Source organism: Panthera tigris, chromosome C1 (assembly GCF_018350195.1).
Source record: "Panthera tigris isolate Pti1 chromosome C1, P.tigris_Pti1_mat1.1, whole genome shotgun sequence".
In the NCBI taxonomy this organism is placed as follows: Eukaryota; Metazoa; Chordata; class Mammalia; order Carnivora; family Felidae; genus Panthera; species Panthera tigris.
This window is the reverse complement of record NC_056667.1, coordinates 159,225,916-159,250,567: the sequence shown is the minus strand read 5'-3', so window position 1 is coordinate 159,250,567 and position 24,652 is coordinate 159,225,916. Positions and strand designations below refer to the sequence as shown.

The following is a 24,652-nucleotide window of genomic DNA, read 5'->3' as shown; positions in this document are numbered from 1 at the left end:
TCTTTCAGCCCGGCTCTCCGTCCAGGATGCCCCCTGAGTTCTCAGATTTCCAGCAGTCCTTACTCCTTCCCAGCAGCTTCCTTCCCTCCCTCTGCTTCTAAATCTAGCCAGGGCCTCTATTTCAAGAACAAAACATAATACATGTTCACACACAATTTATACACAAATGTCCACAGCAGCATTATTCACAAGAGCCAGAAAGTGGAAACAACCCAAATATCCAACAATTGCTGAATAGAGAAACAAAACGTGACTTGTCCATACAGTGGAATAGTGTTTGGTAATAAAAAGGGATGAAGCACTGATACACGGTACGATATGGACAAAGCTTGGAAACATCACGCTGAGTGAAAGAAGCCAGTCACAAAGGATCACATATTGTGTGATTCAATTTATCTGCAAGGTCCAGAATGGGAAAACTATAGGGACAGAAGGTAGATTGGTGGATGCCTGGGACTGGTAGGGGATGGAAGACATTGGGGAGTAGACTGCAAATGGGTAAGAGGTTTGGTTTTGGGGTGATGAAAATGTAAAATTGACTGTGGTGATGGCTGCATAACTCTGTGCACTTTAAACAGGTGAACTATACGGTCTGTGAGTTATATTTTGATAAAAGTTGTTATTTAAATAAAGAACTAAAAACCTCCATACGTCTCCACAGCCACCACCATTACTTTTCATCAGTTCCTTCCACTGCTAAAATTTTGGTCTAAATCACCATGACTTCCCTGTGGCCAAATTCACTGACCTTTACTGGGCCATCCAGAAGCTTCCCCCTGAGCCTCTTTTCCTCTTGGTTTGTGCCAACTCCTTCCTATTCTGTTTTGGCAGTTCCTCTCCTTCCTTAAGTCCCCTTCCAACCTCCAGAACCTGTGGATTTCTCTGGATTTCTCCCCTGAATCATCCCTCCTGCATCCATCTCTCCCTTTCCTTCCTGTAGTCACTGCACTGGCTCAGGCCCCCATCACTCTGTTTCTGCTATAACCTCCCAACTGACTGCAATGGCTTTTCCTCTCCAACACCTCCAGAACAGCACCAGCAGATGTGAAGAGACACCACTTCCTTTATTTGTCAAAAAACTCTGCTGCCTGTAAGGTAGACCCTAACCTTGCCCTCAGGATTCTCCACGACCTGACCCTCACCTGTATTATTAATCTTCATCTCCTATAACTTCCCTACACAAATGCTCAGCTCTAGCCAAAGTCTCCATTCCAGAGCCCTCTAGCCATGTCTTAACTTTTCCTGTATCCACAAGGTTTTCCCATCACTGCCCTGCATCATCCCCTTAGTATTGCCCCCACTCTCAGGCTCCCTGCTGACTGCTGTACTCACCTGTCAAGGCCCAATTCAATGGTCATTTCTTCTGTGAAGTGAGCACCTCCCCTCCAAATTAGCATTCTTGCCTCTTATTCCCAGAGCCCCCTTATACTGTCTGCATTGTCATATGTATTAGGCTGCTTCCTCCAATTAAACTAAAAACTGTATGAGCGCATTCAGAAGTCACCTCCATCATGAAACTACTACCCCCAAACCTTCCAGTTCTCTCACCCTTCATTACCACTATACCTGTTCTCTGACCTTGCTTCTAATTCTCATCTTAGAACAACTCTTCTCCCTCCCCCCACAAACTATCAGCCTCTTCTCTTTTTACTTCTACATCCTAGATTATTCAGATAATAATGGACCCAGAAACAAACAAAATAGACAGGGTCCACGTCCTTAGGAAACTAGGTTAGACTCTAGAATTCATTAAATCAAGCCCCATCTTGCCAACCACTCACTTCTCTTACTCCCTGGTCTTTCCAGGGCATCCATCTGGAAAACACCAGTCAATTCCACTATCTACCTTCAATCTTTTACACACACAAGATGATGCCCATTTGGAGAAAATCACACAGTGGCAATGAATGGGGCTAGTACAAATACACTGTCTCTAATTTCACTTGGATCTCAACACTGCTGAGCAATTCTTCTATTATCCCTTATCAGTCTCCTCTCCTATTTCCCAATCCCCTAATTCATTTCATCTCCAATCTCTGCAAAAATGTACGGAAAGAAATAGTCATTGGGGGACGGGTACCTGGGTGGCTCAGTCAGTTAAGTGTTGGACTTCAGCTCAGGTCATGATCTCATAGTTCATGAGTTCAAGCCTCACATCAGGCTCTGCAGTGACAGTACAGAGCCTGCTTGAGACTCTCTCTTGTCCTCTCTCTCTGCCCACCCCCTACTCGTGCTCTCTGTCTCAAAATAAATAAACTAAAAAAAAAAAAAAAAAGAGATCATTGGGGGGAAGGAGGAGCTTCTTCAATTCTCTGTTCCCTCTCCCATGTGAAGAATCATCTACATGCATACCTATCATTTCCCCCAGTCCTCAGGGAGAAGTCTGGTATCTTGACCCCTTCTCACACATGTGTCTCAGTTGTCCCATGTCTCAGGTGGACCCCAAATCCTGTATACTGTATACTCTACTGCCAAAAGTAGCTTCCCTGTAGCTCCCCTCACCTCCCCTCACCTCCTCCCTCCTTGTCCATTTGCAGCCAGTCTCCTCTGGCTACCCCTGGTTCTCCGTCTTTGCCTGCTGTATTAAAGCAGCAAAGCTTCCAGAGGCTGCAGAGGCTCTCACCTCTCTCTCTGCCATTGGACAAGAGGCCTTCTCTGTCTCTAGGCTCCTTCATCTGATCGGGCTCTCCTTGCACAGCACAACTGAGCCCAGTCTTCTCTGTGAAGGTGAAGACTCCTCAGCCTCTACTGGATGACCCCAATGCACCATTTGTTTACCTCTATCTGTGCATCTATCTTACTCTGTGGCAGTAACTGACTTCTATGTCTGATTCCTCTAAAGGACTATGAACTCACAGAGGACAAGAAATGTAGATTCCAAGTCCTTTACAGTGTTAGCATCACATTCCTCATTATCTAGGTTCCTTTTGTGTTTCCACAACATGTGGATCAAATTTCTTCTCTCTCCCCATTAACTTATACATTACTGCTTTGTGATCAGAGAATGTGGTTCATACAATTTTTCTTTCTAGAACTTATTGAGGTTTTACATCAACTTTTATCCTGTATATCTGTAAAAACAATCTTTAATTCAAAGTATCAAATTTAATATTAAATCAAATTTACTAATTATAACATTCTGAACTTTAGTAACCTTATTATTATGTCTACTGAAATTGCCAAATTAGAGGCATGCTAAAGTTTCCCACTATGATTGTGGTTTTATCCTTTTGCTTTTAACAGCTCTTGCTTTACGTATTTTATCATGTTTTTTGATTCATAAAGATTCATTATTAATAACTTTATTGTATCAACATTAACTCCCACTTTTCATTCACTCATTCAAAATATCTTTATGGAATGCTTATTATGTGTCAGGCATTGTTCTAGGTACTTGGGATACGTTGGGAACAAAACAAAACTCCTTCTCCTTATGGAACTTGCATTCTGGTGGGTGAGATAGTTAACAGCCACAAAAATGACAAATAAGTAAATCGTACAGTGTGTTAGACTGTTATTATATTGTATAATATAGAACATTATAAGGACTTTGGCTCTTACTCCAAGTAAAACAAGTTTTAAACAAAAGAGTGACATGATCTGGCTTTTTTAAAAGATCAGTCTGGCTGTTGCATTGAGAATCAAGTTGAGGAGGGCAAGGGTAGAAACAGGAAGAAGGCAGTGGATTATTACAGTAATCCAGGTAAGATATGGTAGTGGTTCAGCTCAAGATGGTGACAGTAGGGGGAAGACAAAAATGTTTGCATTCTGGGTAAATCTTAAAGGTAGATAAAACTGGATTTCTTTTTTTTTTTATTAAAAAAAATTTTTTTTAATGTTTATCTATTTCTGAGACAGAGAGAGACAGAGCATGAGTAGGGGAGGGGCAGAGAGAGAGAGGGAGACACAGAATCTGAAGCAGGCTCCAGGCTCCGAGCTGTCAGCACAGACCCCGACGCGGGGCTCAAACTCACAAGCCATGAGATCATGACCTGAATCGAAGTTGGTCGCTCAACCAACTGAGCCACCCAGGTGCCCTGTAAACTGGATTTCTTAAACAGATTAGATAGAGAGGGAGAGAAAGAAAGGTACTGGGGGGTCATCCAAAGGTTTATGGTCTGAGAAACTGATAGGACAAAATTACCATCAGCTAAGGTAGGGAAGTTTTTGGAATGGAACGAATTTTAGGGAAGAGATTATAAATCCAATTTTGGAATTCTGGACATGCTAATTTTGAGATGTCTATTAGACATCCAAGTGGAAATGTTCAGTAGGCAGTTGGATGTATGAGCTTAGAATTTAGGAGAAAGGTCTTGGCTGGAGGCATAACTATGGGAGTTGACAGCTTAATGGATCATGGGATTGATGAGATCATTAAGAGAACGGTGAACGTACAGAGAGAAAAGGTGCATGAACCTCTTTGTTCTGTTCGATGCTTTTTGCCCTAAATTCTATTCTGCCCAATAGTAATACTGCTACTTTGCTTTTTCTCAATGAATATTTCTCTATTGACAAATCTGACTTTGGTTAATTTTCTAGCTCAGGTCTCCTGGAAACCTGGTAAAGGTGGAATGTCACCCATCATACTAAGTATTATCACTTATGATAAAAATTACTCCAGATTGATAAATTTCATTGAGGCTATGAATAAGTTATAAATACCTGGTGAGAACCTATACTCCAAGATTTGTGGAGATTTGTATGTACATATGCCTGCATGTACTCCCAAGTGGTTCTTTATTGGCTTTCTACTGAAAATTGAGTTACTGCTAGCTATTAAATATTATAATCTGTTCCAGTTACTATTGCTGTGTAACGAGGTAATCAAAACTTAACAGTGTAAAAAAAATCTAATAATTTTATTGTGCTCATGGATTATTTGGGTCAGAAATTTAAAAAATGAATGTCTGAGGCTGCTTGATGTCAAGAAGACTTGAAGGCTGAGGATGACTCAATGGCTGAAGGCTGGAACCATCTGAAGGCACATTCAGTCACATGTGTGGTGCCTGTGATGGGATGACTCAACAACTAGGACTCCTGACCAGACCACCTTCAAGTAGCCTCCCCAAGTGGCTTGGCTTTCTCACAGCACGATTGCCCCAGGGTAGCTGGGTTTCTTACAAGACAACTTAGGCTCTAAGCATGACTTTTCTAGTGAACAAGGTAGAGTCTGCATCCCTTTTTATCCCCTTTTATGACAGCCTTGAAAGTCACATAGCATCACCTCCCCCATTCTCTTTTGGTTGAAGCAGTCACAAGACAGTCTAGATTCAAGGGGAGGGGACATAGACCCCACTTTTCCATGGGATGAGTATCAAAGAATTTTGATAGTCTAAGGGAAATGCTTCTTTTTTTCAAATCACATCTTATTTTAAAAAATTAATGAAAGTCATGCATATTTTCTTTCAGAAAACTGCTTATATAGATAAAATTTTGTATATATTTGGGAAGTTCATTTTCTCCCTCCCCACTGCATTCCAGAAACAGCCCTAGATTGTCATTGACACTTACCCCATTAGGCAGGACTCCTGTGTCCACTCCCCTGATTCTGAGCTGCCTTGTGATTGCTTCATTGGAAAACAATTGCCAAAAAGGAAAGGGGCATTTCTTGTGCTAGGTGTCTTCACAAGTCCTCTCACTTAATTTTCATTTGATTTCGATAACTTTATACCCCTCCTTTCGATAACTTTCGATAACTTTATATCCCTCTTTTTTTTAACAGATGAAAACAGTGAAATTCAGAAAGGTTAAGTTATTAAAAAAAAAAAAACCTTTTTAATGTTTATTCATTTTTGAGAGACAGATCATGAGCAGGGGAGGGGCAGAGAGAGAGAGGGAGACACAAAATCTGAAGCAGGCTCCAGGCTCTGAGTTGTCAGCACAGAGCCCGACGTGGGGCTCGAACCCATGAACTGTGAGATCGTGACCTGAGCCGAAGTCGTACGCTTAACCGACTGAGCCACCCAGGCGCCCGAGGTTCAGTTATTTTTTAAATAGACTTAATTTTTTGAGCAGTTTTAGGTTCACGGCAAAGTCGAGTGGAAAATTGTTACTTTTTTTATTCATGTGATAATAAGTTGTAGAGATAAAATTCAAAATCAGATCTTTACCCACTTGCCTTTTCATCCTCTATACAATCACCCTTTCAATATTAAGAAGCATATTTATTGTAAGCACAAGATCTGACATTTTGCTAGATACAAAACTGACCCTCTTGCTAGAATGTGAAGGACTAATACTATGAGACTGGCTTGCAACAAGCTCTGGGGGACATTCAGAGGTAAGCTTTCTTACCTTATAAGCTTCCATTTTAACATGAAATTATAGTAAAAATTCCCTGAATTCATTTTTTTAAAATGCTACTTCTATCAATAGCTTTTGGTCTTCTACCTTCAATCTTGCAATCTTGCTTCAGGATTATATTTCTTTTTTTCTTCTAATTTTTTTTTAACGTTTATTTATTTTTGAGACAGAGAGAGACAGAGCATGAACAGGGGAGGGTCAGAGAGAGAGGGAGACACAGAATCCGAAACAGGGTCCAGGCTCTGAGCTGTCAGCACAGAGCCCGACACGGGGCTCGAACTCACAGACTGTGAGATCATGACCTGAGCCGAAGTCGGACGCTTAACTGACTGAGCCACCCAGGCGCCCCCAGGATTATATTTCAACACTGCATGATCCTTTCATATACTTTCATAAAACTAAAGAAGTAGATACACAATTAAAAATAAACCCACATTACTCTCAACAACAATTCATTGGTCGCTTTTGGAGGATAAATTTGCTATTTAAAAACTGGTAAATAAAGAGAACAAATCAAGCATTTAACTTTCCTTTCCAGGATGAGGTCTATCAGGGTAATTAATTACTTGATGAGAAAGTTTCTCTCTGTAGACATTTTCTATAATAAATCAGGCAAGAATGACTGAATTAAAATATTGCCATTTTACAAATACCAAATGAGTTAATGGAGCCAAGTAATGATCATCAGGGGCCACTAACATCACAAAAAGCAACACCCTATGGAGTATTTTTGCCCCTGTCTCCAAAAAAAGTCTAACCTAAATGAGGTCAGGCCTGAGATCTTAACTGCCAGTTTATAGAGGAACATTTTCAATGACCCCAATGGATATACAATCAGCAAAATCCAGAATGTGGAAAGCTCCATATGGCAGACGTACTAACCAGTTGCTTAAACAAATAAATTTCAATATAAAAAAAAGACCAAAGAGTGGGAAAGTAAACCTACAGATTAAAAAAAAAAAATCTGACTTTCTCTTCTGGCCATGTTGACATATATCTGGTACTACAATGCCCTCCTCTCTTAACAACTAAATTAACTAGACAAAATGTGAAGGAGCTATTTTTTTGGCACTTGATACTAAACTATGCAAGATGGTAAACCTTGAGGATAAACAAATACACAAAGTGAACCCACACTGTCCCCAGCGTTCTGCCTAAGGATACCATTCCAACTGTGGCATTTGGAAGGGGAACCTGAGCCAACCACAGGACCTCACTGCTTAGTTAGGGAGGTAGGCAGCAGAGGTCTGGTGGCTGACACAGCTGGAATCTGTGTGTCACAGTACTGGAAAAGTGGTACACGGCCAAGCAGACAGTGGCTGCTGTAGGCTGAGAGTGAACAGGGATTCCAGAGGCTGCAGGGCTGAGAAAGTTGGAGTCCCAGGCCAGAGTAGAAAGACCTCACCGAGCTAAAAAGGCTCAGACCTTTTCACTGAGACCTCAGAAAGACCATGCCTTAGGAATAAGAACCATGCATTAGCAGAGCAAGGGTGGACAGATTAAGACCTGGCTCGCTGTCTGTTTTTGTGAATAAAATTTTATTGGAATATAGTTATGCTCATTTGTTTCATACTGTCTGTGCTGCTTTTGCACTGTATTGGCAGAATTGAATAGTTGCGATCGAGACCATAGAGTCCACAAAAGCGCAAGATATTTACTACTACCTGGCCCTCTACAGAAAAAGTTTGCTCATCTCTGCGCTAGAGTAAGGGCTGCGCTCTAGCTCTTAGGGCAAAACAAACAGATTCACTCTAACAAAGAATTAAACCAAGTCTGGCAGAATCAAAAAGACTTGCCAGTAATTTAACTCCTGTCAGAACAAAACTCAACATATTTTAAGAAAACAACATAATCTGCACAAGGTAATATTCATTATGTCACATATACAATTACATATTAGATAACATATAAAGAAGCAGACAAATGTAACCCACCATCAAGGAAGAAAAAGTAGACCTCACCTGTGCCCGCCCCGAGCCAGCCGTTCTCCACTCACCCAGCATACAGTGAGATGTGCCACGACCAATGACAATGCAGTGGACAAGGGCAAAGTGATGGTGGCCAAGCTCAGACTGGAGCGAATGCTCTAGCACTGCTCCTACCCAGACAGATTTATTCGAATCAAATAATTGTTGTATCACTTTCAAGTAATTCCTCCCAGAATATCTCAGTTGCTCCTAATCCAGCTAATGTCACCATCAAGGCAACCGTGGTGGTGCTCTGTAGTCAAAAGCTAGTCTCCTTATAATCTCATTCTCCTTTCTATGTCTATTCTGTTTAGAGACTCAAGTCAAGAAGCACCCATACTACCCCATCTTCTAAACCCAATTCAAATGGCATCTGGACATCCAGTGTGACGAGGAAAAAAACAGATTTTCATTGAATCTGCTAATTCCACACCTTATTTTATTGACACAGAAAGTGTTGAGGATCCCAAATTTTATTGGTGTGAAGAGCATGTAAAGGGTTTGAATAGATGATGACTATCAATATTATGTCCAGTGGGGTTTCACTACAAGATGAAGGGACAACATCCAAGATTAGTTAAGAAAGAGATGATTACTTCCATGTGGCTTAAAACATCTGGACACGACAAACTCTACTCTGAAAATGAGAATCAATTTTATCTTACCTAGAGATAAAGGATGGAATGTGGAACAGAGATTCATTTTTCTTTCTTTTTTTTAAAAAAATTGTTAATGTTTATTTATTTTAAGAGAGAGAGAGAGGGAGGGAGGGAGGGAGGGAGGGAGGGAGGGAGACACAGCACGGGTGGGGGAGGGGTAGAGAGAGAGGGAGACACAGAATCCAAAGCAGGCTCCAGGCTTTCAGCTGTCAGCACAGAGCCCGACACAGGGCTCGAACTCACCAACTGTGAGATCATGACCTGAGCTGAAGTCAGATGCTTAACCAACTGAGCCACCCAGGTGCCCCAGAGATTCATTTTTTATTTGGTTCATTAAATCTTTTAAGGCTATAAAACAGGCAATACAAAAAGCTCTCCAAGATCCTGTTTATTTGTACATTAGAAGAAACTTCTGGGTGTTACTGAAAATCCTCAATGCATTGTTTCAGCAGTACTAACTTAATGCTTATGTACTCTGGATAAAGTTTTCCACTGTTAAGCTATCACTGTTCTCTTTGAGAACTGAACTCTTCTCTCTGAGGCTTTGGGTTTGACATTGCATTTGACTTTTTATATAGAAATTAACATGTGCCAGGCCAGTGACGGATTGGAATCTACCCCAAATCAAAGCATAATGCATAAATTTTGCTTATGCTTGTCACCCATTCCTATTCAACAAGAGCATCAGACTTATTCAGCTAAACTGATTCCAAAGAATCAGTACATTGACCTCAACTAATTTCAAAATGCTTTTTATTTCTGCATATGCTGAATACTTTTTACAATGTAAAAACTTACCTGTTTTGAAGGTACAATTGCCAAACCTTGAAATAAAAAAGGCAAATATACGCAGGAGCCAAAACTGTAACTCTAGTTATTTGGGAAGTGAAAACTGTAAGCCTCTTTAAATTCAGACAGACTTCTATACTCTTTCTGTAAATTTTTTAAAAACTCAATCAGAATACCCATATTTGGAACACTTTTCTGTTCTCAGTCAGTATATTTAGAAAGTTAGAACCTGATCCCAAACCTAAAGTGGGCTTGACTCTGGCAAGACAATCTTTTCACAACTGCCTCAAAGCACAGAAAACTTTTTAAAAGTAGACCTTCCCTAAGGTCTTTTGTGTGCATGGTCCCACACTGATGCTTCGATGTTCCAATATCTAATCTGGCCACAGTACTCTTGATAACCAAAGTAATTTCTTCTCCTCTTCAGGAAGCTACAGTTCTATCCAACAGATCTCAAGCTACTATGTTCCCCTTTTGTTTCCTATCTCAATGCTCTACATCTTTCAGACTGTATATTGTGTTTGTGTATTTATGCTTTGATTCATAGTAACTTCTCGTGTTAGATTATTGATCTGCATTGAACACAAACTGTAAATAAAAAGAAATAGCTGAGAGTACAAAAAACCAAGCTGTCAGTAAAACGGAAACAGACCCTGAGATCACCTAGGTGACAAAATTAACAGATAAGGACTTTAAAATGGCTAGTAAAAATGTATTTTCAAATACTGACTGGAAAAGATGGGCATAATGAGTGAACCGCTGGGAAATCTCAACAGAGAAGTGGAAACTATAAGAAAAGAATCCACCAAAAATTCTAGACCTGGTAAGTACAATATATGAAGAAAATAAAAAGGGCTCCCTGTCTTTTAGAGATGCATGATGAAAAATCTATGGATGAAATTATATATCTGGGATGTGTTTCAAAAAAATCCAGTTTTGGGGAGAGAGTGGCTAGGGGTAAAGATAAAACAAGAGTGGCCATAAGTGGTGATTATTATAACTAGGTGATGAATAGGTGGGAGTTTATTTTATAGCTTTCTCTACTTTTGTGTATGTTTGAAGTTCTCCATATTCAAGAGCTAAAAAAGAGACTCTCCACAAGAAAAAGCTGTTTTACCTATAAAATAAGATGTTCAAGTGACGCTCTGCATACATATTATTCCCCTCCCTTGTTTGCCAAATTCCCTAAGGTATGTGGCATCCACTCTGCATTTTCAAAGATTTCCAACACTTGGGGAAAGTGGGCATTTTATAAAAACTGAATATTTAGAACATTTAGCCGTTCTCTCTCTCTGTATGTTATATACTTAGACACACATGAAGATATTGGTGTTTTATTTTACAAAATGGGATTGTATTACACTGTTCTATAACTTGCTTTTTCCAGACAACAGATTTTGGGGACATCATTCCATGTCAACAAATACAGGTCAACATCACTTTTCTTTTTTTTTAATCACTGCAAGTATTCTTCATTGAGGGTCTACGTCTCCTACACCGTGCATGAGATTTTAAAATTTCATTGGGAGTCAGGAACTATCTGTGTCATAGAAAGCTGTTTCAAGCAGAGGATAAACAGACGGGTCTATATGGCTTTAGGGATATGTCTGACTTTAGAGAATTTAGGGCCATGATTTGATTATTAAGTAGGCCTTAATCTATGAGTATATCACAAGCCATATTATAATAGGGTTGAAAGGTATTTATTAAAAAATATCATATAGCAAAAATCCATTTCATTCTCTGGTTATCAACCTGAATAGAGTTTAAGTCACAGGAAACTCCTTATTACATTAGCATTTTCCAAATTGCACAGACTGCATCCCAAAACTTAATTCTGACTTGGTTTGGCAAAGTTGAAGATACATTTTCCTACAGAAGATATACAAGATAGTAAGAATCTCAGGTCAGTTGACAGAAGTTTAAAGTACTATACTTAATACATGGAGTGCCTGGGTGGCTCAGTCCATTAAGCATCTGATTTCTACTTAGGTCGTGATCTCATGGTTCATGAGTTTGAGCCCTGCATCAGGCTATGCACTGACAGTGCAGAGCCTGTCTGGGATTCTCTCTCCTTCTTTCGTTGCCCCTCCCCCACTTGCACTTGCTCTCTTTCTCAAAATAAATAAATAAACTTAAAAAAAAAAATCTTTGGGGCTCCTGGGTGGCTCAGTCAGTTAAGCATTCGACTTCAGCTAAGGTCATGATCTTGCAGTTCGTGAGTTTGATCCCCACGTCGGGCTTTGTGCTGACAGCTCAGAGCCTGGAGCCTGCTTCGGATTCTGTGTCTCCGTCTCTCTCTGCCCCTACCACATTCATGCTCTGTCTCTCTTCCTCTCTGTCTCTGTCTCTCTCTCTCTCTCAAAAATAAATAAACATTAAAAAATTTTACTAAAAAAATCTTTAAAAAAATACTTAATTTATGATGTACAACAGCCCCTCCCCTTCCTGGAGGTTAAATTTGTGAAAAACCACTATGGTAAGAGAATTCTCAGTGGAAGAATCGATGGCCTTTGAGTCACAAATGAACAGAGGCACTTGTAAATATTTTTCACATTTGTTAAGCTAAAACAAAACAATAATAAAATATTAGTAGCATTACATCTTAAATTATAGTAATGAATAATGATATAAATATTCTATTTGGATATACAGTATTTGGATAATAAAAATGCTCAACATATAAAATTCAAACACGAAAATCAGTCTAATCTCACCATCTAGAAATAACAATTATGAACATTTGGGTGAACATTATTCTAGATATCACTTTGTGCATATCTACACGTAAGAAAGAAAAGATACATGCTTTTACGTAAGTGGGATACACTGTTCTATACCCTGCCTTCTTTTCCTCAACATGTGTCAATGACGGGGCACCTGTGTGGCTCTGTCGGTTGAGCGTCCAACTTTGGCTCAGGTTGTGATCTCTTGGTTTGTGAGTTCGAGCCCCATATCTGGGTTGCTGTTGTCAGCCTATCAGTGCAGAGCCTGCTTCAGATCCTGTTCCCCCAACTCTCTGCCCCTCCCCTGCTCACGCTCTCGCTCTCAAAAAATAAATAAAACATTAAAAAAAATGTGTCAATGACTATTTTATGTCTATAGTACATTGACATCATCTTTTTTAACAGCTGCTATACAGCCATTAAATGCAGCAGCATGCATGGATAAACCACAATTTATGTAGCCCTTCTCCTACCAATGGACATTTCAGATCCTGTCCAATATTACCAACACACAATCTTGTTCAGACACCTTTTCATACTCAACCTATTGTTCTCTTAGGATAAATTCTTAAAAGCAGAATTGTTAGGTAAAAGGCGTGTATATCTTACATTTGACAGCCATAGCCACACAGCCCTCTGGAAAGGCCAAACTATTTCACACACCCTTCAGCTATGCCTTACTTAGAGTCTATGCCAGACTCGCCAACAGTCTGCCCGCTCTCCTCTCACAGCTTCAGCAACTTCCATGTGGCTTGTGGAAGGACAGCAGGATAGTGCTTAGCTGCAACGGTTTACCTCCATCACCATCCTTCACCTCTCCCATGGCTATACTGCTTAAGCTTCAAGCATTTGTCTTTTAGATTTCTTCCCTTCCCCCATTTCAGCTTTTTTTTTTTCCTAATCATAAGTGTGATTCACAATTCAAATTACCTGGAATGGAAATTCTCAGAGTTGCCAAAAAAGATACGCAGAAGTAAAACTGCCTTAAATTATTCTTGGAGATAGATGAAATATAAAAAAGAATGCGAGGAAGGAAGGAAGGAAGGAAGGTAGGAAAAAGAAAAGAAGGAAGAAGGAAGGAAGAAAATAAATCACCACCTAGGCCTGTTAAGTGAAGAAAACTGACATTTTGAGATAATTATTCTTCAGGCCTACCAGACAACTCCTGTGCACAAATATTTCTATAGGAGGTTGCATTCTGAAGGGTTTTCATTCAGTTAGGAGAGTACTTACTATGTGCAGACACTGTGCTCCAAACTTTGTGGAGATAGATGAAAAAGGTAAGATAGGCCTATAAGAATCTCCCATTCTAGCAGGGAGATAGAGGTGTAAACTAATGTTTTTTAGAGATGAGGGCATACTTTGATGCTAGGTGACAAGTGTTATGGTAAAGTTATGCCCCAAGTGCTATATAAGCAGAGTGGGTTGGTCTAGCTGGGTAGAAGCAAACAAAGCTCAAAGGAGAGATGGCACTTAGGTGTGGCCTTGAAGGATGAATGGGTTCGTCAGGTGAAAAAGGACACTTCAGAAGCACAATTAAAAAGGCACACAGTGGTAAACCTTAGCAGAGATATGAGGATAGGGAACTGACAGGAAATGAGGCTGAAAAGATACAGTGAGGCCAGACTGTGATACAGCTGGCTTTCCACGCTAAGGGATTCAGACTTTATCTCAGCAATGAAGAGTTCCCAGAAGTTTTTCAGCAGGGAAGCATCATAATCAGATCAGAATTTTAGAGCAATAACTGTGGCTGTGGGGAAGAGGATGGCCTGAGGTAGAGATCAATTATAAAGGCCCTGCCTAGCCAAAGAATGGTAAAGACTTGTACTGAGACCATACAGAAAACTGGAGGGATCCTAGAATAGGACTTACTGAGATTAAGAGTACACTTATAGTGATGAGCACTAAGTAATGCACAGAATTGTAGAATCATTATACTGTACACCTGAAACTAACATAACATTGTATGTTAATTATACTTGAATTAAAAATAAATAAGTAAAGAGGCACCTGGATGGCTCAGTCGGTTAAGGGTCTGACTCGATCTCGGCTCAGGTCATGATTTCACAGTTCGTGCGTTTGAGTCCCATGTCAGGCTCTGAACTCATGGCATGGAGCCTGCTTGAGATTCTCTCTCTGACCCTTCCCTGCTAGTGTTCAATCAATCAATCAATCAATCAATCAATCAAATGGTATTTACTAACTCACTGGACAGAGAAATGAAAAGAAACGGTGGGAACTAAGAGAACTCAAATGCTTTCACTTGCATACTGACTGGATGGTAATACCATTAATGGAGATAGAGGCTATAGGCACAGGAAGGAGATGTGGAGACAAATAATCATTTCCATATTGGACATGTTGAGGTTAAGAGGCCTATGAGACATCTAGGAAAAGATGCCCAACAGAGAGCTGGCATTGAGGCCTGGTGTCCAGTTCCAGCAGATACTCTGTTCATTTTTAAAAAAATCATCTAGATTTGGGGTGCCTGAGTGGCTCAGTTGGTTAAGTGTCCGACTTCGGCTCAGGTCATGATCTCGTGGTTCATGAGTTCAAGCCCTGCGTTGGGCTGTGTGCTAACAGCTCAGAGCCTGGAACCTGCTTCGGATTCTGTGTCTCTCTCTCTATCTGCCCCTCCTCTGCTCACACTCTGTCTCTCTCTCTCTCTCAAAAATAAATAAACATTAAAAAAAAATTTTTTTTAATGTTTAAAAAAAATCATCTAGATTTGACAGTCATTGAGGTAGATAAATTTGTTTGGTGACAACAGAGAGAGGAAACAGGGATAAGGGGTTAGGACAGAACCCTGGGGAACAATAATATTTAGAAACTTAACAATAGATAGAGACTAGTGAAAGTCTGGGAAAATCAGACTGATAGAAGACAAGCCAGGAGAGACTGGCTCATAAAAGTAATCAAAGTGTAAAGGAGAAAGTATGCCCCCACTTACTTGCCTTCCCCATTCCTTCCCACACAAAGGATCTTGTGGAGTACCTTCAGGAACTGAAACAAGAATTCTAGTAAGTGGGGACTGGGAGTGAAAGACTAAGCAAGGAAGAGTTCCTGGGGCCTGAGAGTAGGGATTATGTACTGTGATCTGGGACTTCCTGCCAGTGCTAATACCAGGGAATACTTTCATCCCTCAAAGGCTCTTGTTACCTTACCTCTTGGCTCCAAGAGACTGATCTGTCCTTTCTCCTTTCCAATGTCACTACTCATAGTTTCTACCCATCCCTTAACCCATCATGGGAGAGAACAAGTCTTAATAGCCTCTCAATTCAGCAAGTTTAATGAGTATAACTCTGACCCAGTTACTTGTTTGTTAAAATAGACAGATATGACAATAGTTCCTGCTGAACAAGAATTAACAATCTAGTTAGGAGTGGGAATGCTGAGAGGAGGTTTACAGTGAGCTGGAGAGTCATCAGAAAAACCTCATGTCCTTCTTAAGAGGTTAAAAAATGTCTTCTTTCTATTTTCCAGGAGGGAGAGATGCTAATGATAAACCTGACACAGAAAGACTTGTAGTGAATTGATGTCCATCAATTTAAGTGTGTGAAAAGGAGGATGAGAGAGGAGAGGAGCCTTCATGAATTTACCCTTCGTTTTCCACCCTGGGGGGTGGGGAGCAGGTGGTTTGTACCAGGTTGTCTTGTGACAACCTGCCTGTAATTTTAAACTAATTATGGATAGTCCATAAAGGGGACCTTTCCCAGTCACTAAATCTCTTCCTGATGATACATTTTCTCTCCCTGTTCTAATCAGAAGATCCCTCTTACAGTTGTTGCAGCACTATGGGATAGAATGGGATGGGTTATAGGAACCAATAACCTGACCCGGTTTCCCTATAGCAGCCTTTTCCAAGATTGAACCACCATCTGTCAAAATCATAAGTGACAAAAAAAGAGATTAATATGTTATTTCTGTAATCTGCATGGATTACATACATACACACACACACATGTGTGCATATATATAATATATATGTGTGTGTGTGTTGGTTTCTCCTCCACCTTGACTATCTCCCCAGATCCTCTTCACCATTACCTGCAGCAAACAAAAAAGTCTAAACACCATTATTTCTTGTCAAAAGAGGAAACAGAAAAATAACTTGATTAGTAAACAGAGCTTGGCCTGGAGCCCAGATCTTAAGAGATGTAAATTGGGCCCCTTTTCACAAGGCTGCACTCTTACATTGATTTGCACTCTTCCATCCAACTAGTCCAAAATACAGCTTACATCACCTTCTGCTTACACCTCTCACTTCAAATCTTCCTGTGGCTCCTTGCTCATCTCCACTAACGCTGAAATACTGAGGTCTATCTGCCAACCAAGCTCCTTCGTCTCTAAAAACATCTTCCTCTTACTTTTCACACACTCATCATACTTTTCCTGTCTCATCTGAGTGTTGTATATTGATTTGTATGGAGAGACGATGCCATGCAGTGCAGAGGAATGAACTTAAAAAAAAAAAAAAATCGGTCATGTTCAAACACCATTTTGTCCCTCACAATCTGTGTGACCTTAGTCACTGCCTTACTTTTCTCATCTGCAAACAGGGAGTAATGCCTAACCCACTGGGTTTGTTTTATTTTTTTTTTCCACAGTACAGTTTTCCTTTATTTATTTAAAACAAAATTATGTTAGGGGCGCCTGGGTGGCTCAGTCAGTTAAGCCTCCGACTTCAGCTCTGGTCATGATCTCAGGTTTGTGAGTTGGGAGCCCCGTGTGGGGCTCTATGCTGACAGCTCAGAGCCTGGAGGCTTCGGATTCTGTGTCTCCCTCCCTCTCTGCTCCTCCCCTGCTCACACTCTGTTTCTCTCAATAAATAAATAAATATTAATTTTTTTATTTTAATTCCAAAAAATATGGAACATTTTTTTTTTAATTTTTTTTCAACGTTTTTTATTTATTTTTGGGACAGAGAGAGACAGAGCATGAACGGGGGAGGGGCAGAGAGAGAGGGAGACGCAGAATGGGAAACAGGCTCCAGGCTCCGAGCCATCAGCCCAGAGCCTGACGCGGGGCTCGAACTCACGGACCGCGAGATCGTGACCTGGCTGAAGTCGGACGCTTAACCAACTGCGCCACCCAGGCGCCCCCAAAAAATATGGAACATTTTAAGAATTTGCATGTCATCCTTGTGCAGTGGCTATGCTAATCTTCCTGTATCATTCCACTTTTAATTTTTTTTAAATTTTTTAAACGTTTTTTTATTTTTGAGACAGAAAGAGACAGAGCGTGAACAGGGGAGGGGCAGAGAGAGAGGGAGACACAGAATCTGAAACAGGCTCCAGGCTCTGGGCAGTCAGCACAGAGCCCGACGCGGGGCTCGAACGCAAGGACCACCGTGAGATCATGACCTGAGCGAAGTCGGACGCTTAACCGACCGAGCCACCCAGGCGCCCCTCCACTTTTAGTATATGTGCTACCAAAGCGAGCACTAGCTCACTAGTTCATTAGGTTTTAAAAGGTATCTAGCAGTGGCGCCCTGGTGGCTCAGTCGGTTAAGCGTGGGACTTCAGCTCAGGTCAAGAGCTCCCCTTCGTGGGAGGAGCCCGCTTCGGATCCTCTGTCTCCCTCTCTGCTCCTCCCCCTGCTTCTCTCTTAAAAATAAACATTGAAGAAAAAAAGAAAAGTATCTAGCATGTGTAAGGTGCCGACACAGTATCATGTACTTAAAAAGCACTTAATATACGGTAGCTATTTACTGTGAAAATAACGTTCACTTCACAGGACCTGACACTTATGCAGTCCCTCCAAATATGTCGGCTCCCCTCTTTCCCAATCCTTGAAACAACTTCCTAGTTCTTTCTAACCAAGATTCAGAAACTAGTTCAAATCCAACAAGGATTTCCCTAATTTACCTGCAAAAGTATTTGCACGTTTACTAAAATCTCACCACGCACGCAAGGATAACACCTACTAACAGGTACCCAGACATAATTTCTCCTCTTCTTAACTTTAAGTCACTGTACGAGAATAATCACAATTTTCAAGTGTCCCAAAAGACGTGTTGCAGCATGCCAACAGATACAACAAACACCAACTGTTTTCTCTCTGGCAACTGGGTATCCAGGCACATTTAGAGTTCCCATAGGTTTATCGCGAATCAGACAACTGAGGTGGGGAAAGAAAACTTCAGACAATATCTCATAAATCTCAAGGAGTGACGGCGAATAGATGCCAGGCAGTGACGGAGTCCAGGCAAGCGACGAGTGAACAAATATGTCTATCTGTTCCTGCGGCGTGTCAATGTGTCAGCCTGTGTGCCTGCGCGTATCGGTAGAACTGAAAGTACATTCATGTGCGCCGAGATGTCTGAGAGCGGGTGTGTAACCCTTTGAACCCGAGGGCTTAGCGAGTGAGCTACAGTGCAACCTCCCGCGGGTCTGTCCTCCAGGTGCTTACCTCTGCGGACGAGCAGGTGGACGCCGCTGGGCGCCGCCATGTTAGTGCCGGTCACGTGGTCGCGGAGCAACTCCTTAGCCGCCCCGCCCCGCCCGCCGGAGCTGTCCAGTCGCAGCCCAGCCGAAGACTGGAGGCGCCCGGGCCGCCCCAGGGGGAGCGCGCGTGCGCGCGGGGGGCTGACTGCGGGAGCGCCGGCAGCAAAGCGGCCCCCGCACTGGGGCCGGCAGGGGAACCCGCGGCCCGCCGAACCCGCTCCGGCCGCGAGAGGCGGGCTCCAGCCACGGTTCGCGCTCTCGCTCAGAGCCCCCGCGCCCAGGTGGGATGGAAGAAGCCTGTCAGGTAAGCGTGGCATCCAATATTTGTAGCATCAACATTTTGGTGCATGGAAACGTGAAGTTGGGAGGAAAAAAATACAACACAGTCTAGCGTTCAACATAGCACTTTGCATCGTCGGCCACTCTGTTGGCAATTTCCCTGGATTGAGTTGAAAGGTAAAATTCGGTTCAAAGTCACCAGCTGCCCCTTTGCTGTCCCAGAGTGTCCTTTACTCAGCAGAGACTTCAGACAAGACAGGAATCTGTGTGCAGCTGCAAAATCAATTCTGGATACCCCAGTGGGTATGTTCGGGGGACTTCTCTTTCCCCAAGGACGATTCCCGCTCAGCGGTATTAACTGGAGTCTTAATCCTAAATTTGACTTTTAAGAATGAGAGGATGACGTCTGCCCGTGGCTCTGCCAAAAGACGAAGCCTACAGAAGGCCAATTGTGAGACAAGTGAGGGTGCTGATGTATCCCTACTGTGACGGTGCCCATTTTTTTGACCAAATTCTCTTTTTCTCTTATCTGCATTTTGGGGCAGATTTCCATCCTGTCGTGGACCAGGCATTATTGATCTTGGTAGCCTGGTGCCCAGCAAAGAACCTGAAGCAATTGAACTCTTTATGGAACCAGTTAAACCAAGACTTTAACAGTTTCCCGGACTTTTAATGCAGCAAAGATTGGTGAATGTGTGTGATGATTCCTAATTAATTTTTTAAGAATTGAAGTACACACCTGGTGAACCATCCAGACAGTTCAGAAATATATAAAGGAAAAAGCCCAAGTCCGCTTCCTAACCCTCTCTGCACACCACAGTCCCACTCTCCAGCCAACCACTGAGTGCATCATTCCATGCCTTTTACGGGCAAATATGCGTAAAATATTTTAAATGGACTCACATACCTACTGTTAGGACTTGCTTTTTGCACTCATTGCAAACATCAAATCTCAAACACTTAGTTCAAACTGATTCTTTTTAATGACTACATAGTTTTGATATTTTTACTTTCAAAGAGAATGGATTTGGGCAGTTCATTGGAGGACACATGCTATACTTCTTGGAGACCCAGTTTTTGATGCTTTTGGGTCACCTTAAAAGATAAAGAGAAATAATGTTTTGCACTGAGGTAAGTTAAGATGTACAAGGATGAGAATGAAAAGTACTCCCACAGGTTACTTCAAGCTCCACCTTTTTCAAAGTCAGATCAGTTCCAGGGAGAGGGTTTTTGAATATGGTAAATCTGTTCTGTTCCCCTGCAACTAGATGGAAAAGGAAAAGGAAAGGACTCAGGTGACACCACCATAGTGAAATCCAGTGAGGATATACTCAATAAGTTCAGCATAGAAGGTATGTATCTAGGATGCACTAGAAATGAGGCAGATATGAATTTGCACAGGTTATACAGCTCATCCACTGACCTCCTGCCAGTGGATTTGGCTTCTCCCATACCATATTGCACTGACATTAGAAGGATTAAAAATTGCCAGTATGTGTCCTCGAAAATCATCAATTTATGACATAAATGCATACTGACCAACAAGATAAAAGGCTAGACCACTGACATCCGAAATCCCTTGCAATTCCAACATTCTGTGATCCTGGGCATTCAGGGCATTAGAATGCTTTCATTTAGATGAGTAACCACTACTGACTCACTTCTCTATTCCAGTTCTGTCCATCTTCCCACCTGTGAAATGAAAGTTAATTACACTGTGGCATTTACTGATTTGAACTCCCACCAATATTCATATTTGTACTTGGGATTCTTGAATAAAAAGTTGAGTACTTAGTTTCTCAAAACCAGGGCTCAAGAAATAAAGGATAACTTCTGGGACACCTGGGTGGCTCAGTCAGTTGAGTGTCTGACTTTAGCTCAGGTCGTGATCTTGTGGTATGTGGGTTTGTGGCCCGGGTCGGACTCTGTGCTGACAGCTCAGAGCCTAGAGCCTTCTGATTCTGTGTCTCCCTCTCTCTGTGCCCCTCCCCCGCTCATTTTCTGTCTCTCTCTCAAAAACAATAAACATGAAAAAAATAATAATAAAGGATAAGTTCTTAATACCTTCAGTTTCTGTGTCCAAAAATTCATTCTTCAACATTAAAATATTTTATTAATTGTGATTAATTACTGTTTTATAGGTCTTTTATCTTGGTTTTTACTGTTTCCTAAGTCCACGTCTTATTAGCATCTTTTAAAATCTTTTTATCTTCGGGGCGCCTGGGTGGCTCAGTCAGTTAAGTGTCTGACTTTGGCTCAGGCCATGATCTCGCAGTCTGTGAGTTCAAGCCCCGCATCAGGCTCTGTGCTGACAGCTCAGAGCCTGGAGCCTGTTTCAGATTCTGTGTCTCCCTCTCTCTCTGACCCTCCCCCATACTCTGTCTTTCTCTGTCTCAAAAATAAATAAACGTTAAAAATTTTTTGAAAAAAAAATTAAAAAAAAATCTTTTTATCTTCTTTTATAAAAGAAATAATTCAGAAATAAATTGTCATATTCCTATTTTTGAAGTCAGTTTTTCCTTCTTTTACTTAATGATATTTTATTATAGACATACTATATCCCTTTTTCAAAAGTTGTATATAGTTTGTGATAAAAATTTAAATTATATTGGCTTCTGTATGTTTTGAATTTGTAATTCAAATTCACATTTTAAAAATGTTCTAGGAGATTATGCAACACGGATTAAATCTCTTTAAAAATAAATTTTGCTTGGGCACCTGGGTGGCTCAGTCCATTAAGCATCAACTTTGGCTTAGGTCATGATCTCATGGTTTGTAAGTTTGATTCTCGCTTCGGGCAAGCAGAAGCCCCGCTTGGGGTGAGCTTTGCTTCTCTCTCTCTGTCTCTCTTTCTGACCCTCACTCACTGGTGCCCCCCAAATGAAAATAAAATGAAATAAAATAAATTCTGCTTTGTAAAACATCTTCCTGAAACTTGTTTTGCAAGTTTAGATTTTTTAAATGCTTGTTAGGATTACCTATAATGCAAGATACTTAAAAACATAGACTATAAAGTAAAGACTAAGATGTTTACATATCTATAGAAGAATATAGGAACATATTGTAAAACTAACTGAAATAATGCAGTATTTCCTACTGGGCACAAAGCAGATTCTATGGCCTGCTGAGGGAACCTGGTGCCCTGTGACCTGCACAGCTTCGGCAGGTCTGTCATTGAGCCTGAGATGCCTTCATTTGCCCTTCCTGACCTTGCTTCTCAATTTGCCATCTGAATTAGAAACACTTGTCTTTTGATTTCAGGATCATTTCTTATTTAGCATTTTACTCCATGGCTTGAGAAGAATAATTCCAATCTTGCCCTCTGATTTAGCTGATGTTAGTATGAGGAAATACTTCTGTTTATTTACATTTTTTAAGTCAAATGAACATTCTTTCCAGGAACTAGGAGTCCTGCATAAACATGTCTGCCCATACAACAGGGACCTGTCTCAGCAGTTCATTGGACCCCTGTAAAGTTAGGGTCCAGCTTCAAATGATCACATGTGCAGGCAGAACGTTTCTAAGACATTCTCTTAACCAACTTTCTGGTAGAATGTCATTTCCTATGGCAATCATTTGAGACAACAATGGATATGTTACTGAGTATTCTAGAGGTATCCTCAGAGAAAATGTGTAGATGCTCCATGTTTTTTTGAGGAAAACTAATGCTATATCTAAGGCAGTTGTGAAAAATCAAGGGATTTCTCCTTGCCGCTTGTGCCCTGTTTTGATCTATAGCAGTGCTAAGAAGGAGCCAGGGGGCAAGGGAGTGGGGCTTTACTTGTACGTGACTCTTCTGTCCCTCTCATTTTTGATTTGTCCAATGACATTTTCTCAGTCATATAAATCCTATGTAAGCGAAACTTGAAGTCCCACCCCCTTCTAACAACATTGTCCTACCTGAGCCCCTCCTACACTGAAATTCAGAAAATTTCAGGAATTTATACCCACATATAGGCCTGATCCAAGTGGACTCAGCAAATAGCTTGCTGCACCTTCCTGAACAGTCTGTCAAGGTAAGCAGAGTAAAATGGGATCAGACAGGGCTAACTTAGCTGTAGGGTAAGACCAAAACATTGTCCCAAGGGAGTTAGGGAGTTGTTGCTTTCAGGCCCAGTCTGGCCAGTATTAATTTTAACTTGGTTCAACCTCTTGGCTTGAAAGATAATATGGGAGATTGTAAGCAGAAATGATGCTTCAGCCTAATAGCCTATTCATTGCTGGAGCATGAAATGGTGGCAAGAGCCAAGGGAAGGAGGGCATAGGAAGACTATAGGGAAGAGGATGAGGGTGGTCTGAGACCTCACACACTGACGCATCCAAGTTTTCTGATAATACTTGTTTTGGTTAGATTTGCCTTTGGAACTGTGCAGGTTTAAGAAAAAAGCCTTCCCTGATCTCATCTCTTGGAATTGGCTCTGAGGGAAGTTGGGTTAAAACAGAAGTGTGCATTTGCCCCTATGAAATCTAAATAAAGATGTGTACCATTAGCAACTACCATCTATATTAGTAATCTTTGAAAAAACAGCAGCTGCTTAGACACTTCTGGAGAACGAAGAGTTCCAGTCAGAGTAAGGAAGAAAGGCAAAAGGTTGGCAAGAGAATTTAGCAATCAAACAGCCAATGAAGAACACTTAAATGCCTACTCTAGGCTCCAAAGAGATACGATACTATTTTTGTTCTTAAGAAACTAATTGGAGGGATGCCTGGCTGGGTCAGTTGGTGGAACATGCAATTCTTGATCTTGGAGTTGTGAGCTTCAGCCCCACATTGGGTGTAGAGATTAACTAAAAATAAACTCTTGAAAAAAAAAAAAAAGAATTGGAAACCTGAGACTAACATGCTCACAAGATGGTCCGTAAAGAAAGACCAAATACCCTTGAGACTATAAGCCCCATAGGGACGACGACAGGGGTGAGCGGTCACAGATTCTGTAACGCTGGCTGTCAAGAACTGAGAAAAATTATCTAATTATGTAAATATTGGAATCTGTTTAATATCCTTCACTTCCTACAAAGATGAAGGTGAGAGAAAGGGATATAACTCTTCCTTTATCACCTCTAATCCATGTTTATAAAAGTGAAAGGAAAATGTTCTAGATCTTGTTGGAATTTAAGAGTTTTTTTAAATTTTTTTTTTAACGTTTATTCATTTTTGAGAGACAGAGAGAGACTGAACATGAGCGGGGAAGGGGCAGAGAGAGGGAGACACAGAATGTGAAACAGGCTCCAGGCTCTGAGCTGTCAGCACAGAGCCCGACGTGGGGCTCAAACTCACAGACTGTGAGATCATGACCTGAGCTGAAGTCGGACGCTCAACCGACTGAGCCACCCAGGTGCCCCCCCTTTTTTTTAGAGAGAGAAAGAGCACAATAGTGAGGGAGAGGGACAGACAGAGAGAGAATCTTAGGTAGGCCCCATACTCAGCATGGAGCCTGACACAGAGCTTGACCCCAGGTTCTGGGATCAACACCTGAGCCAAAA

General features: G+C 41.3%; 1 protein-coding gene and 1 non-coding gene across 4 annotated transcripts in view; both read right to left on the bottom strand.

Moving 5' to 3' along the window:
* Window positions 1-19,489, bottom strand: part of METAP1D (methionyl aminopeptidase type 1D, mitochondrial) — an 88,354-nt gene extending 68,865 nt beyond the window's left edge. For 2 of the 3 annotated variants that reach the window (XM_042994706.1, XM_042994707.1), the window contains exon 1: window positions 18,856-19,489. In XM_042994706.1, coding sequence (XP_042850640.1) covers window positions 18,856-19,207 — 352 coding nt within the window. In that variant the 5' untranslated portion in view covers window positions 19,208-19,489. The remainder of the gene's footprint in view (window positions 1-18,855) is intronic. The other variant, XM_007074573.3, reaches the window with a different exon arrangement.
* On the bottom strand, window positions 17,549-17,650 carry LOC122241663. The gene has a single exon (XR_006221902.1). It is a non-coding gene; the product is annotated as a U6 spliceosomal RNA (small nuclear RNA).
* Window positions 19,490-24,652: the final 5,163 nt, after the last annotated feature.